This window comes from Lipotes vexillifer, unplaced genomic scaffold, assembly GCF_000442215.2.
Source record: "Lipotes vexillifer unplaced genomic scaffold, Lipotes_vexillifer_v1.1 scaffold416, whole genome shotgun sequence".
NCBI lineage: Eukaryota > Metazoa > Chordata > Mammalia > Artiodactyla > Lipotidae > Lipotes > Lipotes vexillifer.
Genome location: NW_006781636.1, coordinates 198,822 through 223,126, shown reverse-complemented (window position 1 = coordinate 223,126; position 24,305 = coordinate 198,822). Strand labels below are relative to the sequence as shown.

At 42.8% G+C, this 24,305-nt stretch overlaps 1 protein-coding gene across 1 annotated transcript in view; it reads right to left on the bottom strand.

Moving 5' to 3' along the window:
* PLCXD2 (phosphatidylinositol specific phospholipase C X domain containing 2) overlaps window positions 1–21,808 on the bottom strand; it is a 44,222-nt gene extending 22,414 nt beyond the window's left edge. Inside the window, exon 1 of the mRNA XM_007454811.1 lies at window positions 21,649–21,808. Within this exon, the coding sequence (XP_007454873.1) occupies window positions 21,649–21,808 (160 nt within the window). The remainder of the gene's footprint in view (window positions 1–21,648) is intronic.
* Between the last annotated feature and the right edge of the window lie 2,497 nt (window positions 21,809–24,305).

Genomic DNA, 24,305 nt, shown 5'->3' with positions numbered 1-24,305 from the left:
CTACCAGGCCTCTCCAGGCCCAGCAAGTCATTTCTCCACCTATATAGCCCTGAAGGACCCAGAGTTGTAGTGTACAAGATGCCAGTTTAGCAAGAAGAGATTTACCTGAGCCCTGGCTTGATGAAACACTGTAGCTCTGGATAAGCTACATGGAGAGTTCCCACAATGGTTAAGAGCATGGCGTCTGGTGCCAGGCTACCTAGATACATACTCTTGGCTGCACTGCTTACTAGCTAAGTGACTGAAATGCTGTGCCTCAGTTTCTCACCTGTCAAAAGGGGACAACAATCGTACCAACATCAATGGTTTGTGGTGAAGGTTAAGTGATTAACTTAGGTAAGCATTCAGAAGAGTCCTTGGCCAACAGAATGAACTCACACATATTATTAGTATTATTTCATTATTAAGGAATTTGTGTTATCTTCTACTTGAATGACACAACCTGAGAAACAAATAATTCTAGTTTTTAAATAATGTTGTGAAACTTCATTAAACATTCATATTCAGGGATCTGCTATGGCAGTTAACTGAGAAAAAGGAAGTTTGCAGCTTAAGGGATTTATTTTAGGTTTCATCCAGAATTAACAGCAAAAGGAATAAATTAAAATCACAGTATTGTGTAGGCTAAGTATAAATTGGCACTAAAAGTATAATTATAAACAATCTCTAGTCTGCTCCTGTGTCAATAACAGGAATAAATAAATTCAGTGACTACGACGCAATTTGAAAATATGGGAGAGAAAGTTCCAAGGATATTCTTGAACTTTTTACTTTTAACATCATAGAATTAGACATCCACAAGTGATTTCTATAGAAAAAACAAACACAAAAAAACCAAATCCAATCTATCGCTAAAGGCATGTTGGATAGCTGATTTTTGGAGAAGGAAAACCTATAATCCATTATATGAAATGGAAAGAAACAGTAATAATTCCCCAACTCTTCAAAAATCCTATCAGTTTTAATAAATGCCAGTAAAACACTCAAACACTTATATAACCATCCACAACGAATCTTTCTATAATAGAAAGCATTAAAACACCAAACACCAGAGTCTTCCTGAAGCTTTCTTCAGTATTCCGAAGTCATAGTTTCAGAAGTTTTTTTTCTGTATTTCTTGCACATTTAAAATACTAGTGCACAGTTCTTAAGGACGTGAGCATGACCGCTTTATGTCAGATCATCTCCCTCAACATTCTTTATCACTTTGTTTTTTCTTTGCAAGTATGGGCTTTTCAGGCCTCTTGGGTTCACCGATTTTATTCAAAGCCTTTTCGCTTTCTTAGAAGACATTTCTACTCAGTAACTGTGGCAAGTTGAGAGCACTAATGTACAGTTGAGCCTATTGAGAGAGCAGCTGGGCTGTGGATGTGACACATTTCTCCATCTCCTGGCCTGGATGTACCTGCAACTTGAATGTTTTTGCTAGCCCACACGTGTGAATTTGCTATGAGATTTTTTTCATTCAGGTAGTGAATTCCAGGTAAAACAAATCTTATTATAAGTTGTTATAACAAATGTTTAAATAGCAAAACTTCATAGTAGGGATACCTATAGAGGTGTTTGGAACTAATGTCTCTCAGTTGCCAAAGCATTTATGTGCACGTCGATGTGTATATGTTGACACTGGAGTGGTCCGTCTGAAATGAAATCCGGATAAAACTTATATTCAGGAGGAAAAAAAACATGCTTCATTTACTTGGAAAAGTATATTTAAAAGAACTGAAAAAAAATTCACTATTTCACAGAAGTATTTTTACTAATAAAAATAAAGATGTTCTAATAGACATAATCATCATTCTGCAAAATTTCTTTTAAAGACAATTATTATGTTGAGCTTATTTTTAAAAGAGCCATCTAAACTCCAGATTTTTATCAGGACTTCATCATACTAATTCTGTCAAAATTAAGATGGTCTGGCCCATTGCAGGCTAGATCTTAAAACATATACTGAATATGCATGCATTTTCTGTTAGGAATAGTCAGAGTGTTCAGTTAGGGTTCGTTTATTTTATCTCAGTTTGAACTTTGGGTCATATGATTTGTAATTTCATATTCTTTCTCTGATTATTAGCCTATACCATACCAGGTGAGGTCAGAATAATGCAGGCAGCTTGCAAGAAAACAGGTGCAGCCGTTTTGCCAGTTACCCAGTGGAGCTGATGCTGCATAAAATGGTACTGAATGCACCATTTTTTCTAAATTCATGTAAAATATACATAGCAAAAAATTATTCTGGGAAAATGAATAAGATCTTAGCTGCAAAAACTACAGCGAGAGGATATTAAAGATGCCCAAACACAAAAGACCAAAAATCTTGCTTACACTCTATCTTAATGAAGCTAGGTCATTCGGATAACCAGAAGGTATCTGGGCTGGAATAAAGGGTCAACTAGATCAAATGATGGTCAGTGCAAACAGCAGAAGAGAGAGCAGTATCAGGCTTTCTAAAGAGAGAGAAAAGATAAATGTTCAAGCCAAAGAAAGACGGTAATGTTCTCCCATCTCTGAAGGAGGAAAAGAAGAGAGAACAGCCCTCAGGTGGAGTTGAGAGAAGAAACTGAGAGGTCTAGCTGAACAACAGCTCTTCCTCACACTGTCCACCCACCTTGGAGAGTTCTGGGAGATAGCCTGGTGATGTATTAGTCCATTTTAAAGGGTTGAATTTTTCTGAAAAAATAAGAGGATTTTATGCCTTGATTTACACAGAGCCCAGAAGATTCTACCTTCATATAATTTCTAAGAAATCTTTCAAAAGTATTTCTTAGAAAATGAGTTTAAAAATGAGGTTTGGGCCCTCAAACCCACTGTCTCCCTAAAAGTGTTTGCATTTTAATGAACCTGTGATTTTTAAGAAATTAAAAAAATTTTTTTCCAAAAGTTCTAAAACTAAGGCAATCAAAACATTCCCACTCAAGATCATTTGAACAAGAAGTCTGGATATTCTTCTAAGGTTTGGAGAGACCACTACTTAATTTTACCAATGACTAAGAACGTATATCTCAAGTTCCACATGGAGGTTATCAGCAACGTCGAGTTTCCAAAGAAGAGCCACTTAGGAACTGCTTACTCCCTCAGCACCAGGGTCCACTCTCAGACTCAAATGGTGACAGGGGATATACAGGGACCCCTCTCTGGCCCTTCAGAGAGCATGGGTCCAGCTGGACTCCAAATGCCCTGCTGCTTGGCTCTCATTTCCCGAGGAGGCTGTCACCAGCTCCTCTCATTCCCCGGCATCTTCCTGCCTCGTGACAGCAGCTCTGGCAGCACCGTGGGCTCCCAGGGAGAGCTGTGTTGAGGGGCACAGTATCAGAGTGGTGGCTGAAGGGACCCGTCAACAAGGGATGTAAAAGTATCACTGGGATAATCTACAAACTTGGTGCCAGTTGATGTAGGTTTTCACCAGTGACTCCTTACAAAATGGGCAGGATGTTTAAAAAAGAGAGAGAGAGAGATCTCTTTAAGGCACACAGTAAACTCTTTATCTTAAATATGAACATGTGATAAGGATAAAAAAAGTCATTTTCAGTTCCTGAAGAGAGAATCCTGGTAAGTGTGGTATCTTTTGTTTGCTCGGCACAAATGAAATATTCATCTCTGGCATTAATGGTTTTTGACATACTTGCAGCAGTATTAAGCAGTGGGTGCGGGTGTGCAAATCTGCAGACAGAAGCTTGGAAGGACCTAAACTGATCTGCCGAGAAAGGGGAGGGAGCTTGAGAGGCCAGGAGGAGAAGGGGAGAGAAGGAGGGAATCCTAGGGCAGCAGGGCTGAGGAGAGAGAGCTGGGAGAGGATATAACCTAATGCGGAGTTTTCAAAGATGTAAAATTTCACCTCAACATTTCTCTATAAATCACGAATACATATTTTTTAAGTGACAGTGTGAGGGGTGCCATGATATTAACCTGTCTAGAGCAAACACACGTCCTGCCCATCCCAGTTTTCAGGCCCCCTCACACCAGGGGCTTCTCCTCTGCCAGACCATCCCTCCTTGCCTCAACTTGCCCAGTGCCTGGCCCAGAGGGGCAGACCTCGATTGGGAGTGGAGTGGTGTCACATAAAGATGAGGGGAAGGTGGAAACATACAAGAGGAGGCTTCCCTCTGGTTGAGATGGACTTCCTTCATGAAAAATCTTTTCCATGGTATGCTGGCGTTAAAACTGGAACACAGGAAGGGTAAGCTGGGACGAAGTGAGCGAGTGGCATTGACATATATACACTACCAAAGGTAAAATAGATAGCCAGTGGGAAGCTGCTGCATAGCACAGGGAGATCAGCTCGGTGCTTTGTGACCGCCTGGAGGGGTGGGATAGGGAGGGTGGGAGGGAGAGGCAAGAGGGAGGAGATATGGGGATATATGTCTACATACAGCTGATTCACTTTGTTATAAAGCAGAGGCTACCACACCATTGTAAAGCAATTATACTCCAATAAAGGTGTTAAAAAAAACCAAAACTGGAACACAAGGGCTAGTATATAAACATCGATAAACAAGACACAGAGATGTTTAGGGGCATTCTAAGGAGAAAAACCATGCGTAAAAAGACAAAAAGCGTAAAGTAGAAAATGAGCTGAACATCAGAAACTGTTTCACAAATGCTATCGAGGTAACTACAGCAGCTACAAAATGTATTGTTCAGTTAATCCACACAAATAGGAGACTTTCAAGTATGAGTCAAGGGGATATCTTTTCACTCTTTGATGATTGATGTCCACAAAGGGAGCACAGGGAGGCCAGCGGCCGTCTACGGCTATGACACTGCCGCGTGCGCATGCGCCGCCGAGCAGGGGGCACGCCGCCGGCGCCAAGAGGCTCCAGCTCTGCTCCTCCGCAACCACGCGAGAGCCCGAGGATGAACTTGCGGTGCGATTAACCTCCCAGAGATTGTGGTATCTAGGATAAGTATGTGGATGACAGAGTCCAATCCAAGCTTTCCTTTCCTTTTCCCTGGCTGGGTGAAAACAAAGAGAGGGGCACAGGTGAGGGGTTCCTTTCGCCCCTACCCGCTTCCCGCTTACACACTATTGGACTGTCTTCCTCAACTTTCCAATGAGCTCGTGGAAGAAAGATACAGACAATCACCAGACTCCACACTTCCACTGACATTTAAAGGTCAAGTCTCCTTGTATTGTACATAATGATATCTCCCTCCCACATGCGTGAAAAAGACTGCTGTGAGAATTACCGGAGGGAGGAGGGAACCTTTGAAAGTTCACTGGGGCAAAAGGACTCGATTTAGTGCCATTTTGCCGGAACACTTAAGCTGAGGTAGCTTGTTTCATAAAATAAGGAGTTTAAGGAAAATGAAAATCAAAGAATGAATTCATCCAGCTATTGTTTTTCACCTCTGTTCTTTACTTATTTTAATACGGTTACCCTCTCAATAAATAAAGACTTCTTAAAGAACTGGACCAATGCCCTAAACAAGATCCAGTTTTCAAACTTTATCTTTCAGAGCAGAGATTTTTTTTTTTTTAATGCTGGGCCCTTAGTGCCAAAGACCAGGTGTTACCTTCTGAAAGAGATTCTATCTGTGGGAAAGCCATTAGGCCTAGTTCTGTTTAAACTTCCCCATCTAAAGGAAGAATTTATTTTGGAAGAATCACATATTTAGCATGTTATTCCTTTAAAAATGTACTTCCTCTGTCCCCAGAGCTCATGGAAACCTCTTCATCCAAGAGCTAAAAGCATCCCAAGGACATTCTGTTCACTCCACAGCGTTCTCACTTCAGTTCCTTCATTGTGAACTTGCTGGTGATCCCTTGTGGCGGCTCACGTCCGAAAATGACTAATAATTTCAATTTATTGTTTATTGTTTACCAAATGTCAGGCTGGGCTGACTTACATGATTGCATTTGATCTCTGCCAGTCCTGCAGGGCAGTGATTATGTATTTTACAGATGAGGGGACAGAGGTTCAGGCTGGTTTTGCAACTGTTTAAGGGTTACCAAGATTGCCAGTGGCTGTCCGGGGACAGAAACCTAGGTCAGCCAGACCCGAATCCACACGAAACTACACTAGGGATGATGTTATTGTCTTTACTGATGAAGTAGGTCAAATGCATTGTGCATTTACTTCCGATAACATAATGATCACAGGATTTGTTTTCAGAGCTACATGTCTGACCTTCACCCCAATGCAGTAAAACTGACGGAGAGATTAAAATGATTTTAAATTTTGTAAAGACATGAAGAATTTCCATGTAGGGACACAAGAGGGCACTCTAACCTTCTTTCAGTTGAGGACACTTTTTTTTTTTTTTTTTTTTTTTTTTTTTTTTGTGGTTAACACAGCTCTGAGCCTTGAATCCCAGTGCTGGTTCTGCTCTGATCACTTGTATGAACTTCAGCTTTTAGGTTCAGACTGTAGCTCAACTTCTCCCTTTGCAAATTTAGGAAGGGGGGTGAAGTGAGCTTTAGGGTCTCTTCTATCTAAAGAATCGAAGGATTCTAACTCATTAGCAGCAAATTAAAGGAATATATGACCCTATTTTAACAAGGATTATTAATCACTGCAAAGAAGTAAGATACGTTCCTTTCATACTTCCTACACTTAAGATGAATATGTGCTTATAGATTTAACTTAACCATATTTGCAAAAAGCAAATCATTCCCAAGCCTGACAGTGGTATTTATTTACTTTTGGCTCATCTGAGAATTTTGTCAAATTGCTGGAGAAATTCTCTCCCTTCACACTGACTCAGGTTGGCCAGTGATGAATCTGCACTATGCTGACTGAACACATTGGCCAGTAGCTCATTTCTCGTCTAGCATTTAGGTGACAGTTCCCTTCACTCCAGAATGACTGGCATTTCATTGCTTTGTGGGACATTTCTATGGAATTTATTGTGGGGACTTTGGGAAAAAAAACACCTTCCTAATCGCCTAGCTTGGGTTGAAAGTTTTCACAGAGAAGGGTTACTTTAAGATTCATTTGACAAACTGCTGAATGGCTGAGATCCAGGGAAGCTCCTCAGCTAGATCCCCTCAAAACAAGAAGGGTTTTTCTCTTTCCTGGTAATGGAGGACTAGGCCAGGAGCTCTGACAGGGGAAAGGGAAAAGGAAGAGGGAAAATCCAACAAGTAGCAGCGTAAATTACACCAAATGATGGGTTTAAAGGAAATTTGTACATTACACACAGCAGGGGAAGGAGAAGGAAAACACACCCACCCCGGAAGTGGAGTGTTCTGACAAGCACACGCCTGCTAAAAGCCTCTGCTGGTCTTTCCACCTCCCAGAGGCAGAAAGACATCTTCCCTGCTGGAGCCTTGCTGGGCCATTACTACACAATCCACTTAAACCACTGGGCTGCTTTTGTTCTCAGTCAATAAAAAGTCTCCTAGATGTTTGGTCTTGAAAAAAAAAAAGTGACTTGTTCAGCCGGAACAGGTTAGCAGGCAGTCCTTCAAACACAACCATCCTCTGTGGGCGCTCAGGCATTAGGGGCCTGGCGTGGAAACATATGCCTCGGATGAAAAGAACACTGCTCTTTATTCCAACCAACACAAGGAACTGAAGTTACAGCCCAACACTAGGTCAATCTCCAACTCTCCGAATGTCTTTTACTCAGATGCAATTAAGTGAATTTGGCAAGACGAAGTTTTTAACAATCCTAGGATCGTTATCAGGATTTCTGTTGCAATTTGCTAATCTACTGTGTCCCTCAATTTCTTCATTTGTAAAATGGAGATAATGTTAGTACTTACATCACTGAGTTGCAGAGATTAACTGGGTTCACATAAATCAAGTAGAGCATATCCGGCGCCTAGCAAGTGCTTTATAAGTGTTGTATAAATAAGCTCGTCTTCTGCCTGTTATCATTATCATTATTATTATTATTACTATTACTACTAAAGCCTTGGGATACCTTGAGAAGACTCTGCCATACAATTATAAGATTTTGTCTTACTCTAGGCACTATTACTCACTCTCTCTATATGTCCTAGTTTCTCTTTAAATTAACTAGAAATATCTGCTCTTTAAATGCTTTGTAGATATTTCAAGATTTCGTGGCTCTCTCCTCTTTCGCTCTCTCCCTTTTTTCCTTTGAACCACTCTACAAGTATACAGACACTGAGTATACAGAGATGACAAAATACAGTTGTGTATCGCGGAAAACAGGTCCTGATGGCATATAACGTGTTTCATCATGGAGGTGTGCACAGAAGTCGTTCTTGAGCTGTTTCTTGCAGGATGAATTGTAATTGGCCAAGTGAAGTGGGCGGTATTGGGAGGGAGAGTGATATGGTTGAGGAAGGAGCGTGTTTCAAAGACCGGAGATTTAAAAAGAGACAGCATATTCTCTTTCAGGGTGTTCTTTAGGCCTTGTATTGATTGTCACTGGTTCCCCAGAGTCTATGAGATAAGGCATAAAGTGCTCAACAGCACATTGAAAAGCTCTCTCAGTCTGTCTGTCCAGTGCTTTCCCATTTCTTCCTCCTGTTGCTTCAACAGTAGGCCATGGCAGCCCTTCTCTGTTCCCCGAAGGTGCCCTTGCTTTCCCATCTCTGATTTTATTCATGTGGTTCCCTCTGTCTGGGATGCCCTCCCCCCTTTTCGGAACCCCCATTCCCTCAGTGCCGCTCAGGTGCCCTCCCAGAGCAGCTGACCCCTAACCCCTGGCTGGAAGTAACCTCTCCCTTCTACTGGTCCCTAGCAGTTTGCTTGTTCCTTTACTGTGATACTCAACCTCATTCTGCTTTTGTTGGTTTTACTTGAAACTTAGTATCTCTCCTCCAAGATTATAAACTACACCTTGTTAATTTTTTTAAAGATTTCCTATAGTATCTAGTATGATGCTGTAGGATCAAAAAGGATTGTTAATAATAATAGATATATATCCAAAATTTATGCTTGTTTTGTACTAGGCAATATTCTAAGCCCATTGTAACCATCATCTTACTTAATTCTTAAACACATCGGTTGTGTAGTAAAAATTTAACCTTGCCCAAAGAGGGGTCTGGTCTTTGTCCTTGGCCTCTGGGAGGTAATCTCTTAAACCCTTGGAATATCCTACCTGATAAGAGTATCTCTGTTTACCTGAGAGCTTTGGGACCACATCAAAAAGTCTAAGGATGAGATTTATGGTGAGGGTTTTGAGTCATGTGGGAACAGGCTTGACCTCTGGGGGGCTGGATGCTGAGATCAGCCATGTGGACCCTCAATAAAGACTCTGGACACCAGGGGTCGGGCTAGCTTCCCGGGTTAGCAATACTTTGTGCATATCATCACACATCAACCCCAGGACAGCAGCACTGTCCACAACTCCAGGGTAGAGGGCAACTGGAAGCTCCACATTTGGGATTTCCCTGGGCTCTTCATGTGGCTGATTGTAGCTGTAAAAAATAGCAATTGAGTATAGCAGCTTTCAGTGAGTTCTGTCAGTCCTTCTAGCAAATTATCAAACCTAAGAGTGACCTTGAGGACCCCCAAACTTGCAACTGGTGTCAGAGTGAGGGTGGTCTCGTGGACTGTGCTTCCACTTACTTTGCACTTGTGAAATAAGTACTATAATTATATCCATTTTACAGATGAGAAAACTGTGCGTCAGAGGGTTAAACTTTTTATTTGAGGTTACATAACTAGTAGCTAGGATTTGATCCTAGTGCCACTAAAATAGAACCCATATTCGGAATTACTTTTTTTTTTTTTTTGTGGTACGCGGGCCTCTCACTGTTTGTGGCCTCTCCCGTTGCGGAGCACAGGCTCCGGACGCGCAGGCTCAGCGGCCATGGCTCACGGGCCCAGCCTCCCCGCGGCATGTGGGATCTTCCCGGGCCGGGGCACGAACCCGCGTCCGCTGCATCGGCAGGCGGGCTCTCAACCACTGCGCCACCGGGGAGGCCCGGAACTACGTCTTTATACTGCCTCTAAGGTGAATAAAAATTAAAGATAGATATAAGATAAAAAAATATTGAGAACAGACATAAAAACAAACATGTCCTTAAAGGCTGAAGATGTTCAGGGCAGCTTTTGTAGAAAAGCATATCATATTATGACTCAGGTATTTAATCTCTATGAATATTGCAATAAATTTGATCTCAACAGATTGCAATTGTGCATATTAAAATATCTCTATGGCCTGAGCTAAGAACACACTTATTTGTAAAAATATGTATGAGAATTGGGCCTTATGGTTAGTGAATATAGCAAAAGATTTGTGTAAAAAAAAAAACCCACAAAAAACCCTTAGAGTCCTTGGGAACAACCTCATTGTCCCTTGCCTTTCCATTTTAATTACTTGTATGTGACTCAGGTCATAATCATTTGTCTGTGAGCTCACGTGACTCAAGCAGATTTAACTGCTCTTTGCCCTGTGCTGCTTGGAACACTGGTGGTAATTATCTGCATGTCTGTCCCTGACAGCTGACTGTGAGATTTTGAGGGTGGGCTCATGTCTAAGTCATGCCCGTATCTCCATATTTAGTAAGTTTCTGGCATACAGTATGCACTGAATACATGTATGTAGGATAAGTGCAAGCATGCTTACTTAAACGTGCAGCTGTTTAGAGAGTTGCTTAGGGCAGATGAGCCTAGGTCTCCTGATCCTTTCCCAAACTTCTCTTTGGTCCATTCATCTTCTTTAAATAGGCAGAGTTCACTCTCTGCACCTTCTCTCCCCCAGCACCTGTACATCCCCAGTTCCATTGATCTCTCTTCGTCCTTCTAGCTTGAGTCATCTGGGTCGATGAAGAGGGATGTGTTGGAAAACACAGAGGACAAAAATAAACCAGAAAGAAAGACTAAAGGAGCAGCTAGAATAAAATACTGCATTGAACAATTAAAAAGGAAAAGTCCCAGAGAGTCGATTTCCTCCAACTTAAGCCCATGTAAATTATCTTTTAATAACATCTCCTTGGGGCTTCCCATCTCACACACCTAAATTAAGTCCTTGGGAAAAATCAGCATTTGTAGAGAACTTGACTCCATATGGACAAGTGCGGAAAGGCTGAGGCATCTTTAGGATGTACAAAATATGGCCAACATGGATCCAAGGTTCAAGATCAGGGGACTGCTTAGCAGTTTTCCAAACCAAAGAATAATATCTTTAAAGCTTGCCAAGCCAACGGGATAAACTTGATTATTTTCCATGGGGCATGTGGGAGAGTATGAATTATAGCCATTATACTGTCAGCAAAATCTGAGAGGGCTATGTGGCCAATATAATTTTTAATCAGTTGCTTATTTAATTCATAATTATTCACGGTGCAACAAAGCAACTGTGTTTTGAAGCAAGGCAGAACATTTGGAAGCAGAGGATGTTGATCAACATATTTTTCATGTTCTGAGAAGCCAAGAGGCATCCCACTGTCTGAAGACAGACATCAGCCTGGGAATCCGGAGAGCTGGTCCTGGTCTAGCCCAACTGGCTAGATGAGCTAGAGAAAACTGAAGTAAATCAGAGGTTCTCAGGGTGCTTTCAGACCTGGAATGTTGTCAAATGAAGTATTTATATATAAAAACAAGTGCAAGTAGAGCTTCTCTGGTTAAAGGCCTGTCCAGACAGTCCCACTTCTGGCCTAGAGGTGCCCTTGCGGGGCTCAAGGGGGAGTCAAGCCTCCCGAGAACTCTGCAGGGCATCAAGGTAATTCATTGCCCTAGACAGTCTCCAAATCAGCCCCAACAGCCTATGATTTATGTGAGTCAAAGCGTTTTCAATCCCATGTATGGGAGGCATTTTATATAGTTGGGTATCTATTTTTCTTTGAAAGACTTTCTCTTCCTTAAATGTCCAATAGATGCTAATACCCAAATAAGACACTGTATAGGTAATTCATTAATAAGAAATTCCTCCTCTAGTTTGCTAATTATCACCCTGCTCTGTCTCTGAACAGATGGCATCATCTTTGGTAAAATAACACCTCACAAAGGGCACTTGGTCATCCCCTGACGAGCCTTCTCAGTTCTGGGATAAGCATATTTTAACAACCTTTCCTTTTAACACAAAAGAAAGAACAATACGAAGGTTTAGGGAAAACAGGAAAATGTTTAGGGTAGAAGAAAAAGTTAACACTAAACATTCTATTACAAAATTCTACTGCTTTTACTAAGCCTCTTGGTGTAACCCTGAATGTCAATGTGTAAAATAAATCGTATTTGATAACGTGGTAATGTAACTAAAAGCTTCCATTTCACAGCTGGTTTGTGGTGTATTGCACATAGCTAACCCCTCCCCCTGCCCCAACCCCAGGCTGTCAGTACGGTAGGGCAAAGAGTGAAACAAATGACAGAATTCATGCCGATTAAGCAGAACACTAAATGAGCTTGGGAGGGTCATTTATCTGGGACCAGAAGTTGAAGACAGATTTCCTGAAAGAAGCAGAATTTTAGTTGAAATCCAAAAAATATATATATAAAAAAAGGAGACACTAAATTCAAACTCAAATCATCTTACATTGAATATGACAGTAGCTGTGAGGGAGGGTAGGGCGTTGGGCAAATTGTAAGATTTAGCTCTGAAATCATTTCCACCGGATGCTACTACGCTTTCTCCCAATTCTGTAATGTCCCACGGGTACCTCAAACTCAGCATGTTCCAAACTAAGCATATCTGTTTCCTTCCATCACCCTTAAAACTGCTCCCTCTCCTGTATCCCTATTTCTGGGAATGCCATCCCCCTCCTCCCAGCTACCCAAGACGGTTATACCTTCTCTTTTACCCTCCAGTGAGTCGCCAAGTCCTGCTGATACTTCCTCCTATATATCTCCCGTGTCTGTCCCTTTTCCTTCATCTACACTGTCACTCTCTTCCTCAGGTCAGTATCATCTCCCACCTGGATGACCTCATCAGCAACCTAAGTGGTCTCCTTGGCTGCAGCTCAAATACCTTTTGTGGACTGCAGCCAGGGTGATCTTTCCAAAACACAAAGCTGCTCTGTCACTCATCTGTTTAACACCCTTCCCTCACCTGTTAAGGTAAAGCTAAATCACTTTAACGTGGCTTGTGAGACCTCTCAGTATCTGCCACTTCACTCCTTGCCCCCTCGTCCTTGCTTACAGTAAATAAACGACAATGAACCCTTTGGGTTTGTTAAATGGGCCATTTTCTCTCTTCAAGGTCTTCACCCAGATTGTTTCCTCTCCTAGGACACTCCTAGCCTTGCTGCTCTAATCCTGGGGGCTAGTTCCTGTGTATACTTCAGACTGCAGTATATTCATCACTTCCTCCTGGGGGCTTCCCTAGACTCGCAACTCTTCTTAAGATATCCTTGCTATAGGCTTCTTCCACCAGTAATCTCTACCTCTCTTCTTACATGGCATATTGTACTATGACTATTTGATTAAATGTCCATTTCTCCAACTAGACTGTAAGCTTTTGAAGGCAGGAAACATGTCTGTATTCATCATCACTGAATCACCAGTGCCCAGGAGAGAGCCTGGCATATGGAAGGTAATCAACATATATATATTCAACAGAATGAAAGAAATAATGACTTTCTTATATTATCCCTCAGCATCCCTAATAACTGATGGGTCATTTTGTTTCTCCTCGCCCTTATGCCATTGTTTTAGGGCTTTTAAGCCATTCCTGACCAAGTCTTTCAGTGGCTGCTTTTTGCCTTCGGGATAACATTCTTAATCATGCTTAATCTTGGCATGATACATAAGGCTCATTAGCCTACTTTCCCAGCTTTATCTCCATTACTTTCTTTAAATGAAATCGACGCTTGGGTTTCCTCAAGGAAACCCTATCTCTCAGTCCTTGGTACCTCTGCATTGTGTCACTTTTCTCTCTACCTGTAGCACCTGGATATTTACTAATTGCTCTTTATGATTCAACCCAAGGGTCATCTCCTCTTGGAAGCGCAATCTACCAAGCTTTCCTCCTCCTACCAGTAATGGAATAGGTACTGGTTTTCTAAGTGTTATTGTACCCTATGCATTTTTCTCCATGGTGTTTGAATTTTGGCTTTCCTCTAAGATCAGAACTTCATGAAGAGCAGGGAGCAGAATCCTATTTATCTCCATATTCACCTAATTTAACACAGCACCTTACACAAAAGGGCACTTGATACATATCCTTTGAATAAATACTTTCCCTTTAAATGAATACATTTTTAAAGTACAGGCAATGAGAACCAAAAGAAGCAAAAGGAGCAAACAAGCACCAGTAATTTTTTTAGCCAATCTGACACGACGTGCACATATAATTCGTAGGAGGATCTATATGGACACCTCCTGCCAGGACCATCACTTAAACTCAAACCCAGGGAGGGAGAGAGGGACACTGTCTTCACCTTTATCTGTTCAGCATGTTCTTTTCATCTGGCTTCAACTGTACTTTAAGAAGATTGTTTTCAGTATATAAGCCTTCAAAGCATACATGTTCATAAAATATTCCTCTCAGTCTGCCAGAGTCTAAGATTTCTCAGCCCCATCATTAATGCAGATGCCTTCACACTCCAAGACATTTGCATTAGGAGGTACAACTGATTCCTATTTTTTTTCTTTATTTAGATTTTATTAGGTCCGTACAGAGAAAAAACATACTGACAGACTATCCCCCCAGAGAAGACATAATACCTTCCAGCCAACAGTTCTAGAATAATTGGAAATTAATTTTTAAAACCCTGTTATTCTCTTAGAAAATGTCAACTGCTTAGTAGGCAATGAATCCAAAAAAAGACTGCCGATCTTTCGTAGATAATACAAGCTAGATACCCCGCTGAGAGCAGTGCAGGCCTCTGTGGCCAAACCCATGTGATCTGGGAGCCACCTAGAGATCTCCTAATGCCATCCTCCCAGGTACTGTTTGAGCCTCATGGGCATTCAGCAATATAACCCACATTCCTATAGATGTGAGAAAGTGGAAGGACTCCTACTTACCCACGTGCGTGTAAATACTCAGATTTAGTCACAGGTCTCCTCCGCCTAAATTTGGTTCTTGACATGTGTTCAAATTCTCTTCACACACACAAATACGCCCACCTATTACAATGTCCATAAATAATCCCTTCCCTACAGGCCTGGTTCGAAACCCTAATTGGGGTTAGTCAGCATTTACAAAATGGTTTGTGCTTTTCCCAAAGGCAAAGTTACAGGAGCTAAAGCATTTCACCACCATTCCCTCTAGTGTGCCTGCAGTTATAAGCTCTTAGAGGCTGGGAAGAGATGTGGAGCCAGCCTGTCACACAGGGTAGAGGTCAGGTCAGAGCACGTGTCAGAAACCAAATCCTCAGCCTCAGAAGCTCGTCTGAAACAGCAGCAATGCAGGTGACAGCGACAGGCTCCTACGATCTGAAATGTCAGTGGGCATGTCTTGCAGGATCTTTATAAAGGCGAAACAATAGCAGGCAGTAGAACTGGGGATCTCTTGAGGGTGAGGCTAAGGTCATGGCTCAGTGTGTGCGCGTTGTGTGTGTGTGTGTGTGTGTGTGTGTGTGTGTGTTGAGTGATGGGTAGTATGTGTGTGTCTGTGTGTATGCGTGGGTGATGCATATATCTGGAGGGACTATGAAGCTATTCCACGGCTGGGGAAGGAGTTATATATGTAAAAAGATTTGTTTAAAGGAAAGCATTTTGTAATATTCCTTCTATTCATCTGGGAATAAAATGACTAGGTTAAGAGGGTAAGTGATGGGGCCAGGAGGAGAGAAGAAGCAAAGTTATAGCAAATGGTCCCGTCACAGAGACTCACATTTTTCCCAAAGGCTTTGGATGGCTGGAGATGACAAAGTTTGACAGCTGAACTCGGGATGGGAGGACAAAGTAGCTAAAGAGGATTTTCCGGCTCTCTTGACCAGCTGCCCTCAGATTGCATTTAAGACTCATTTGGTACTAACATCCTGGGCAACCCTGCATGTAGCTAGCCTTCCCTTAACTTGAAGTCCCCTTGAGGGGATGACCATTCAAGTTATCCTGATCTGATCAGACAGAGAACATTGAGCCACAGGGCTTAATTGGAAGGTCAGCTCCTTAACTAGATTGCAAATTACCTGAGGGTATAGACTGCATTTTACACCTCCAGACACAGGCTTTCAATAAATGACTATCATGATTAATTTTTTTAAAAGACACACTATTTTGTGACAGACACTGTTCTTAGCATGCAACATGAATTAATTTAATTCTCACACTAACCAAATGAGGTAGTGCCATTACTATCTCTGTTTTACAGAGAACACTCAGGCACAGAGAGGTTAAGTAATTTGCCCAAGGTCACAGAGTCATGAGGGGCAGAGTTGGGATTCAAAACCAGACAGTGTGGCTTTAGCATTAATACTCTAAACCAATCCATGATTCTGCTTCTTACAGACATGGGTGATTCCTGAGTTCCTTGTGGCTTTTTTGTGATTGGGGCAGGGAAAGGATCTCAGGAAGTGATGAACCTTCTTAGAAGAGAAACCTACTAATGCAAACACTAAATCATAGCCTCTTTTTATTCCTCACCATGACCACCCAGAGGAAAAAAAAAAATGAAAAACAACAACAAAAACCTATTCCCACTTAAGAGTCCTTTTGGGTTCCGTGTGATTTTTTTCTTGATTGGGTCAGCCCTGGTAGATTTAGCTTGGTCCTTGGTTTTCCACAGCCTCAGATTCTGTAGGACAATGAGTCTCTTCTAGGGCCAACTCATGGCTCATGATATCCCCAAAGTGGAGCCCACCTAAACTTCTTGTTCCAGAATGTATCTTGCACCCTTTTGGGTCCCCATCTCTGTGAGATGCACCTGATCCAACTTCCAGAAGCAGGATTTGAGTAATGATTCCCTATGTCCTGCCCCCGTAATGATTTTGTCTCCCTGTCGCACATGTGGGGAGTGAGTGAGGGACCACGGGAGAAGAGCTATAGAAATTGCCAAGTGGTCAAAGGCAGGACTGCACAGGAAAAGGATAGGATTCCAGAAAGGTGAAAGAGGAGAGAAGGGAATGTCATCAGCAAGATGAGCGCAGAGAACGCTCCGGGAACTGGAGAGCAGTGAGGAGGTCTGAGCAAGGGCTGACACTGGAACGGGAGAGGTCGGGATACAGGCCAGGTCAGTGGAAGGAAGGGGAACAAGAAATGAGAGCAGGCTGAGGCTGCAGCCAGACAGGAAACATGAGACGCTTACATTTGACAAGGGAAGAAGGAAGGCAGAAGGGATGCGGGTGATAGAACTGTTCCTAGGGCAGAAGTGACACAGAGATCTGCTTCTGACCCTTCTGACCATCTTACTCTGCCTGAGAACTTCCATTTCTAATGGGGCTCAGTGATGAGTCTTATCTAGAGCTACGGGGAAATTATGCAAAAGGTAACAAGAAATGGATTGGAAAATATTCCGTGTGTTTCATACGGCATTCCCAGAAGGAGAACCTAACCTATCTATTCAGTTTAGCTCTGATCACAATTGAAAATGATGGTGGCTGCAAGCCACCTTTCCAGCATCCTTACTTTCCTGTTCCATGCACTAAAAGATCCACTCAGCAGTTACCAAGGACAGAGCTGCTACCCTGTACTAGGACTTAGGATTGTAAAGGGAAATAAGCCATGTTCTCTGTGTACAAGTTGTTCACAGACAATGTAGGAGACAGATACCTAGAAATAACAATGTGTGGAGACAAGTGCAATGATAAAGATATTAACAAGGCGTTACTGAGTGGCAGCAGAGGGAGTCCTCCAGCCATTTCCCCAATATATCTCCATCCCTTAGCTTAATTGGCTTATTTCAAGTGGAAAGCCCCCTTCCCAACCCTGACCCCCAGGCCACATTCCTTGAAATTTTTGACCATTTTTCAAATCCCACGTCAAATGCCATTTTTTCAACAAAGTCATTTCTATTCTTAAAAGCTGAAATTAATCTTTCCATTCTGTGTTTCTGTAACACTTTATTTACATCTCTGTTATAATATTCAACCCAATTAGTTTTTTAAAATCGTGTATGGTGAAGATATGTATACACATATGTGTGTGTGTGTGTGTGTGTGTGTGTGTGTGTGTGTGTGTGTGTATAAACCTCTCTATCACTAGGATGTAAGCTCATTTGATAGCTTGATCCACCTTTGGGTCTCCCACAGGCCTGAGCATGGAGGTTTCTTAAAACGTACTCAGAGTCTGTTCGATTTGAACTACTCTACAGTCGATTTTAGGATGCTAAAGTGAGAAGACCTCGCTTCCTTCTGGCAATTGTGATTCCTTGATTGCACATGCCAAAAATAATTTCTTGTTCTGAAGAGGTATAAGAGAAATGACCTTCAGACAGAAATGACCCAGTCATTCTTCTATGTTTAGAGGTGAATAGGCAAAAAACAAAAAAATAACCCTTCAAACTAATCAAAGAATTTTTAATTTGGAAAGGACTCTACATTTCATTTAATCCAACATCTTAATTACAAATGAGGAAACCAAGTCCTGAGAAATTCGGATACTGCTACAGTGGCACACAGCCAGAATCAACAATATCAAATTTCGAGACCCTTACGTTCAGGGTTCTTTCCAATAAACCAAACAGTTTACCTTTATTAAAAAGAAGGGAAAAACATGATTTAAAAAAGAGAGAGAAATAGCACTAAAATATACAGAGAAGAATTCATTGAAAAGCTGTATACATTATTGAAAAAATTTTTCCTATCAGTCCCTTTGTCCATAAAGAAAACCATGCTTTCACTAACATCAGCAAAATTGTTCGTAGAGTTCAAAGCTTTAATTTAAAAATCTGACTTTTGCAGTTTCCAGATGTTTTTACCCTGAAGGTCTCCAATTATTCTACACAGTTGGCAGGGAGAATTGTTCTGAGGTTCTTCTCCAAGACATGCCAATATGTTTGGGTGACAGTGGTCATTAACAGGTGTTCTTAACAGTTGTGGAAGTGAAATAATACATCAAGGCTTTGTTGAGAGGTGCAAGTTCACACTTGCTCTCTCCCATCATGACTTAGGCAAATGCAGCAGATGCACTCAGATCTGACATAGTTTACTCCATCCCGGTTCTGCTATTAATGTCAGAACCCCTGCCTTTTTTCTGCCCTTTTCCGCATCACTCCTACCCTACTCCCACCCTGACAGAGCTGACCCAATATTACAGTGCGGCACACGCAAGCACACATGAACATACAGAATAGGTCTAAGCTCTAAATTTGAATTGAAAACTTACTGGATTCCAATTCCAAAGAGGAATAACTTACTGGGTTCCAGTATATATATATATATGAAAATTATATATTTATATTACAGATATATAATATGTACACACATCTGTGTGTGTATCTAGCTAGATAGTGATTTATAATTGCTCAGGCAGAAACCACCTAGTTTTAAAAATTCTTTCATTTGCTGCAGAGGATAGTCTGTGAAAACTGGTTTTCAGTTAGAGAATTCTCCCCCCTCCCCCGAGCTGCTCTGCACTTCCCAAGGCCTCCTTAGGGGCACAGGGACAGTGCGTGGGTTTTGGAGCCAGCTACATAGGGCCTTAAATATTAGTTCTGCTGTTTACTACTTGTGTGATCTTGAGAAAATTACTTAACCTCTCTGGACAATAATTTTCTTATTTCTAAAATGAGGGTGTTCCTACCCATCTTGGAGGTGTAAGGATTTGAGGTAATGTATGCCAGTGGGTGCTGCATGGGACTGCTCAGGAAATAATAGCTATTATGATGAAGGTGATGATGACGGGGAAGAGGAAGAGAGGAAGAGGGTGCAACATGGTGGCCTCCACTTCCTGAATGCTGTCTGTATTTCAGAACCTCTCAGTAAGTCTTGGCAGAACTCGACTGCCAGTCCTTAGCCGGGGAATATTCGGCTTGAAGTAGGGAAGAGAGAGCCAGTGGTGAGGCAGGGGTGCAGGGGTGGGGGAGGAGGGGGCATGGCTGGCACTTAATATGTGATTTTCCTGTCTTGAGCTATATATATATATTTATATATATACACACACATACACTCATGTTCCTTCCGCGGCTGGGAATAAGGCATTCATAGCAATGAGTGCCATATCTTTTGAGGAGTCAAGGACTTTTTTTTTTTTTTTTTTGCTTAGAAGGACTGGACTTCACAAAGCAGGGTGAACAAATTCCTGTGTTCCCACGGTGGCTAACCACAGAATTTCCAGCAGGCCTCACTATCGACAAACTCTGGCAATTCTAGTAACCGGGAGATACCCTATAGATTGCAGAACAAATGCCCAGCTCCTTTCTGGAGTCATGGGGTCAGAGTGCACAGCCACACCATGGGCAGAGCTGCTGTTGTGGTTTGAACTGTCCAAAGTACAACAGGAAGGAGGAAGCCCCAGCCTACCCAGACGTGCCCCAATGATAGAGCCATTTAGCGCCTGCCTAAGATGCCATTCTGTTTGCAAACACATACTATTTGCTGTAGCACCTGACAAAATAATTCCATCAGAAAGACATATGACTCATGTTAAAAGAGACGCCTGTGCATTATTTCAGTGATGACTCCACAGGCGTCAATTAAACATGGAAAAGACCTGTTCTGAAGCATGACCATATGGCATTTCCCAAGGAGCTGTAGTCAGTGGCTGATAAAACACAAGTGATCATACCTATAAAGAGATTTAGCAACCCTCTCCTTGCTCAAAAGCAACAAGAGCCCATGAGGACAATGAACCTGGAAGACCTCCGAAAGAAGAGGTAACTAAGGAAAGGCTGCATCTGGAGCCAGCATGGCTCTTCCTCATGCAGAGAAAGCAAAGACCTGGGGTTGCGTGAGGTCGTCTTGTCTGCCACCAAAAAGCAGACTGATCCCAGGGATGGCTGGGAGTTCTTCTGGTAGTCTAGTGGTGAAGTCAATTGTTATGTCTACAGGTAAGAGAAAGGACTGGCAGTGGTCCATTCCCCTGCTTCTGGGAGTGCTCGCCAAGCATCAGAATCTAGGACTTTGCCCAGCACATGAGACCAAATTCACTGTAGTCCAAACCTCCTTCCCTAGAAACCAAGCTTTAACCAGCTTTTGAATGGAAGGAAGAGGACACACTTAACAAATCTAATGAGAGTGATGTCACAGTACAAAAGCCCCAGGAGAGAGCGAGTGGCTGGTGCAGAAGTGCTTTTCAAGGCTTCGGTTCTAGATCAGCCAGGCAGACACCTGTATATATGTATAGACAAAGCTTCAAACACCACCACCTCATCACACCTAATGCCTGCTTGTGATGAGCACCTGCATTCTCAATTTCTGTCTTTTCCAACAACAAAAATATGTGTCTTTATACTCAGTCCTAGTTCTGAACCTCTTCTTAAATGCTAATTTGTTTCTTGTTTCTCTGCTATGAAAGGTCAAATAAATGAGAAAGGAAATACTTTACAGTGTTAATGTTGATCCAGATCTACAATTGTTAATACTTTTTACTCATTACCCTTGATCTCTCCTTTTTATTTTGAGTGATTCAAGAAACGCACCCCTCACATACCCCGGCCCCAACATTAAGAAGGTAATGTTCTTAGAGTCAGTCTATCAAGTAAAAACAAAACAAAACAAAAAGACCCAAACAAACAAAGAATGGCGCTTCCGTTCTCGAGTCCCTTTTGCCAACGATGCAGCGTACTTAAATCTCTTTACAGCAGCTGCTTCAGTGTTAAGTTTTTAGTTAGGAATAAGAAAGAGGTTTAGTTAAGGTCACTGACAATTATTTTCTCAGCACAACAGAAAAGCAGCCCAACGCATTAACAACACTAAAATGGCAGAAGCAAACACAGTGGGAACAAGTAAGAATAGAAGAATACCTGGGATTGCCAGATTGGAAAGGGGGACGTTGTGGAGGAGTGGAGGGAGCGAGGCCATCCAGTCAGCATTGCAGACCTCCAATGTCTTTGTCCCGCTGGGACTGGGGGAGCAGATGGTCCCCATCCTGAGTTTCCTCCTTACCTTCCTAACTGCTAGCATCCCTTTCTATCAGTCAACTGCTCAGGCTCAGCCCAGTGCCACTCAGTCAGCGATCATAATTGCCCGGGGTCTCTAGCACTTCAGGGCCACCTTTGTCACACCAGTCTTGCCAAAAGGCCTTTCTGCCGGGGAGACGGGGCAAAGACGTGGTTCCCTAGCCCCCAGCACCTGCAGTCCGCACCCTCTCCGGCCCAGCTGCTATTCCCTTAATCTGCTTAGACTCGGCTCCGTTAAACTTCTTACGTTCCCCCTCTGGAGCCAGGGAAAGGTAGGCCCCTCGAGATAAATTGTACAGAAACAACGTCCTACAAGCAGCCACGCCCAGAGCCACTCACACTACAGGTACCCACACGGCAGACAGACACGCCGGTGGGTCTACATACACGTGAGCGCCCGGACGCACCATCCTCAGCCTGATTTACGCTTTTATGCCTGTCACTGGGCTGGCACATAAGCTGGGCCTGCCTGCTCTCCCTCCACCGGCTCTTCGCACAGGTTCCGCTGCCCTATGGCTTCCAGAAGGCGCTCAGAAGTGTAACCCAGAAGGCGCTCAGAAATGTAACCTGCGGCGCCCGGACTCCCGGCGGCCCCGCCCCACACTGCCGGGCAGATTTGCCGGGAGACGCCGCTCGTGATTGGCCGCTGGCGGAGAGCGCTCCGATTGGCCCGCGCCCTCTGAGCGGCGCCCACCCCTCCGCTGCCCGGCCTCCCTCGCTCTGTTACTCTGGCCTTCAAATGTGTAGACGGCGGCCGCTGCAGCCTGCACGCTTGGACCAGTCAGGTCTTGGATCGGACAGGTCTTTCCACTGGCCTTTCACGCTGTCAGCACTCAGAGGTTAAATGCAACCATACGATTCCTTCCTTCTTTCCCCTACACACACACACACACACACACACACACACACACACACACAAGCACACACACAATGACAATTACACAGAGAGTATTGCATTTTCAATAAACCACATAGGCAGCAGAAATATGAGAGGTAAAGAGGCTGAGAGGCTGAGAAAGGTGCAGTATATCATATTTGGACGACAACATCAAGGGCGGTTTGTGTTTCAACCATTACCTAATTCAGATTCTCGTACACACCACTTATTCCCATTTTACAGAGAAGGAAATATTCCCATTTTACAGAGAAGGAAATAGTTACACATTGCATTTTTATTGTCTGTTGTTTGGAACCTTCTTCCAAATTCTTTATCCCATTTGCTCTTCAGAGTATCCCTATAAGGCGGGGGTGGGGGGGTTCGTGGTATGACCCCCTTTTCATAGACGAAATCAAAGTTGGGCGGCCTTGTGGGAGCAGTTCATGTGGTGGCACTATTCGGAAATCCCATTTTGGAATGAGATCCTCGAGCCCTGAGGCCTGTAGGCATAGAAACCCATTTCTCTGCTTTCTGCAGTGTTCCCTGCGCTTTCAAATGGTCCCTTTCCACGGTGTAAACTATAGGGTCTTTAATGATAAGAGAACTTTGCACATGGATAATCACAGGAACACCTTGGCCAACAACAGGCAAATCAAGAATAACACCCTGACCTTGACGGTGGGGCCCTGGAGGGCTTCAGGCCAGGCAGTGCCTCAGTGACTTAGGAGGGCTTACAGGAAAAGGAAGGAGCAGCCTGTGTGCCAAGAGAAGACTGACGGCTCGTGTACAGACAGACACGCAGGTCCGCTGATACTGTCACCGAATGGCCCCGCCTCATCTCCAAGGTAAGTACACAGCAGCAATGCAGCTACTTTTCTATACACATAACTGCTGTTGCATAGTGCCCTCTTTTGACATCTTATTAAATTTCCTCTTCTGGGCTATTATTAACATTCATTTAAGCCTGCTTTTTCAGCCTTTTGAGCTGTGTAATATTACCAAAAGTTGTGTTTGTTTGTTTCCTGGAGGAGTATGCCTTGGTTAATAAAAAGAACGTCTACACTATTTATCATATAGCTTCTGATTCTTAAAGAGCACTACAGTGTAGTGCTGTACGTATTGGAAATATGTCACCGAGCTGTTTTAATCAATGAAATGCCACCCCCCCCCCCCCCCCCAATCACACTATGAAGGAATATCCCAAGATTTACTTTTGAAATGTCACCTTTCTGGGCTTCCCTTGAACTTAAAAAAATTTTTTTTTAAATCTCAACCTAAAATTTTATGAAAGCTGCCTAAGGCAAACAAAAAGGTTCTTTAAGCTTTACTGTGGAATGTCAATTTCAGTGACTTTTTTTTTTCTCTTATTTTTCAGCTCTTAATGGAAGGAAGGCACAGAATAAGAAAGCATTACACATTAGACTTGGAGACGTCATTGTGTGAGAACTTGAAAACAAGAGAAGTGGAACGAGTTCACAATGAGACGTTTTGCACTCCTGACAGCTTTCAGTCCAAACTACTTGGTTTGTCTAAGAAAACATTTCAAAAGAAGGCAGCACGCTCTCCATATATTCTTGAGTCAGTCCTGGAAGAAATTTTTCAGGTGAAAACACAGCCTCTAGTG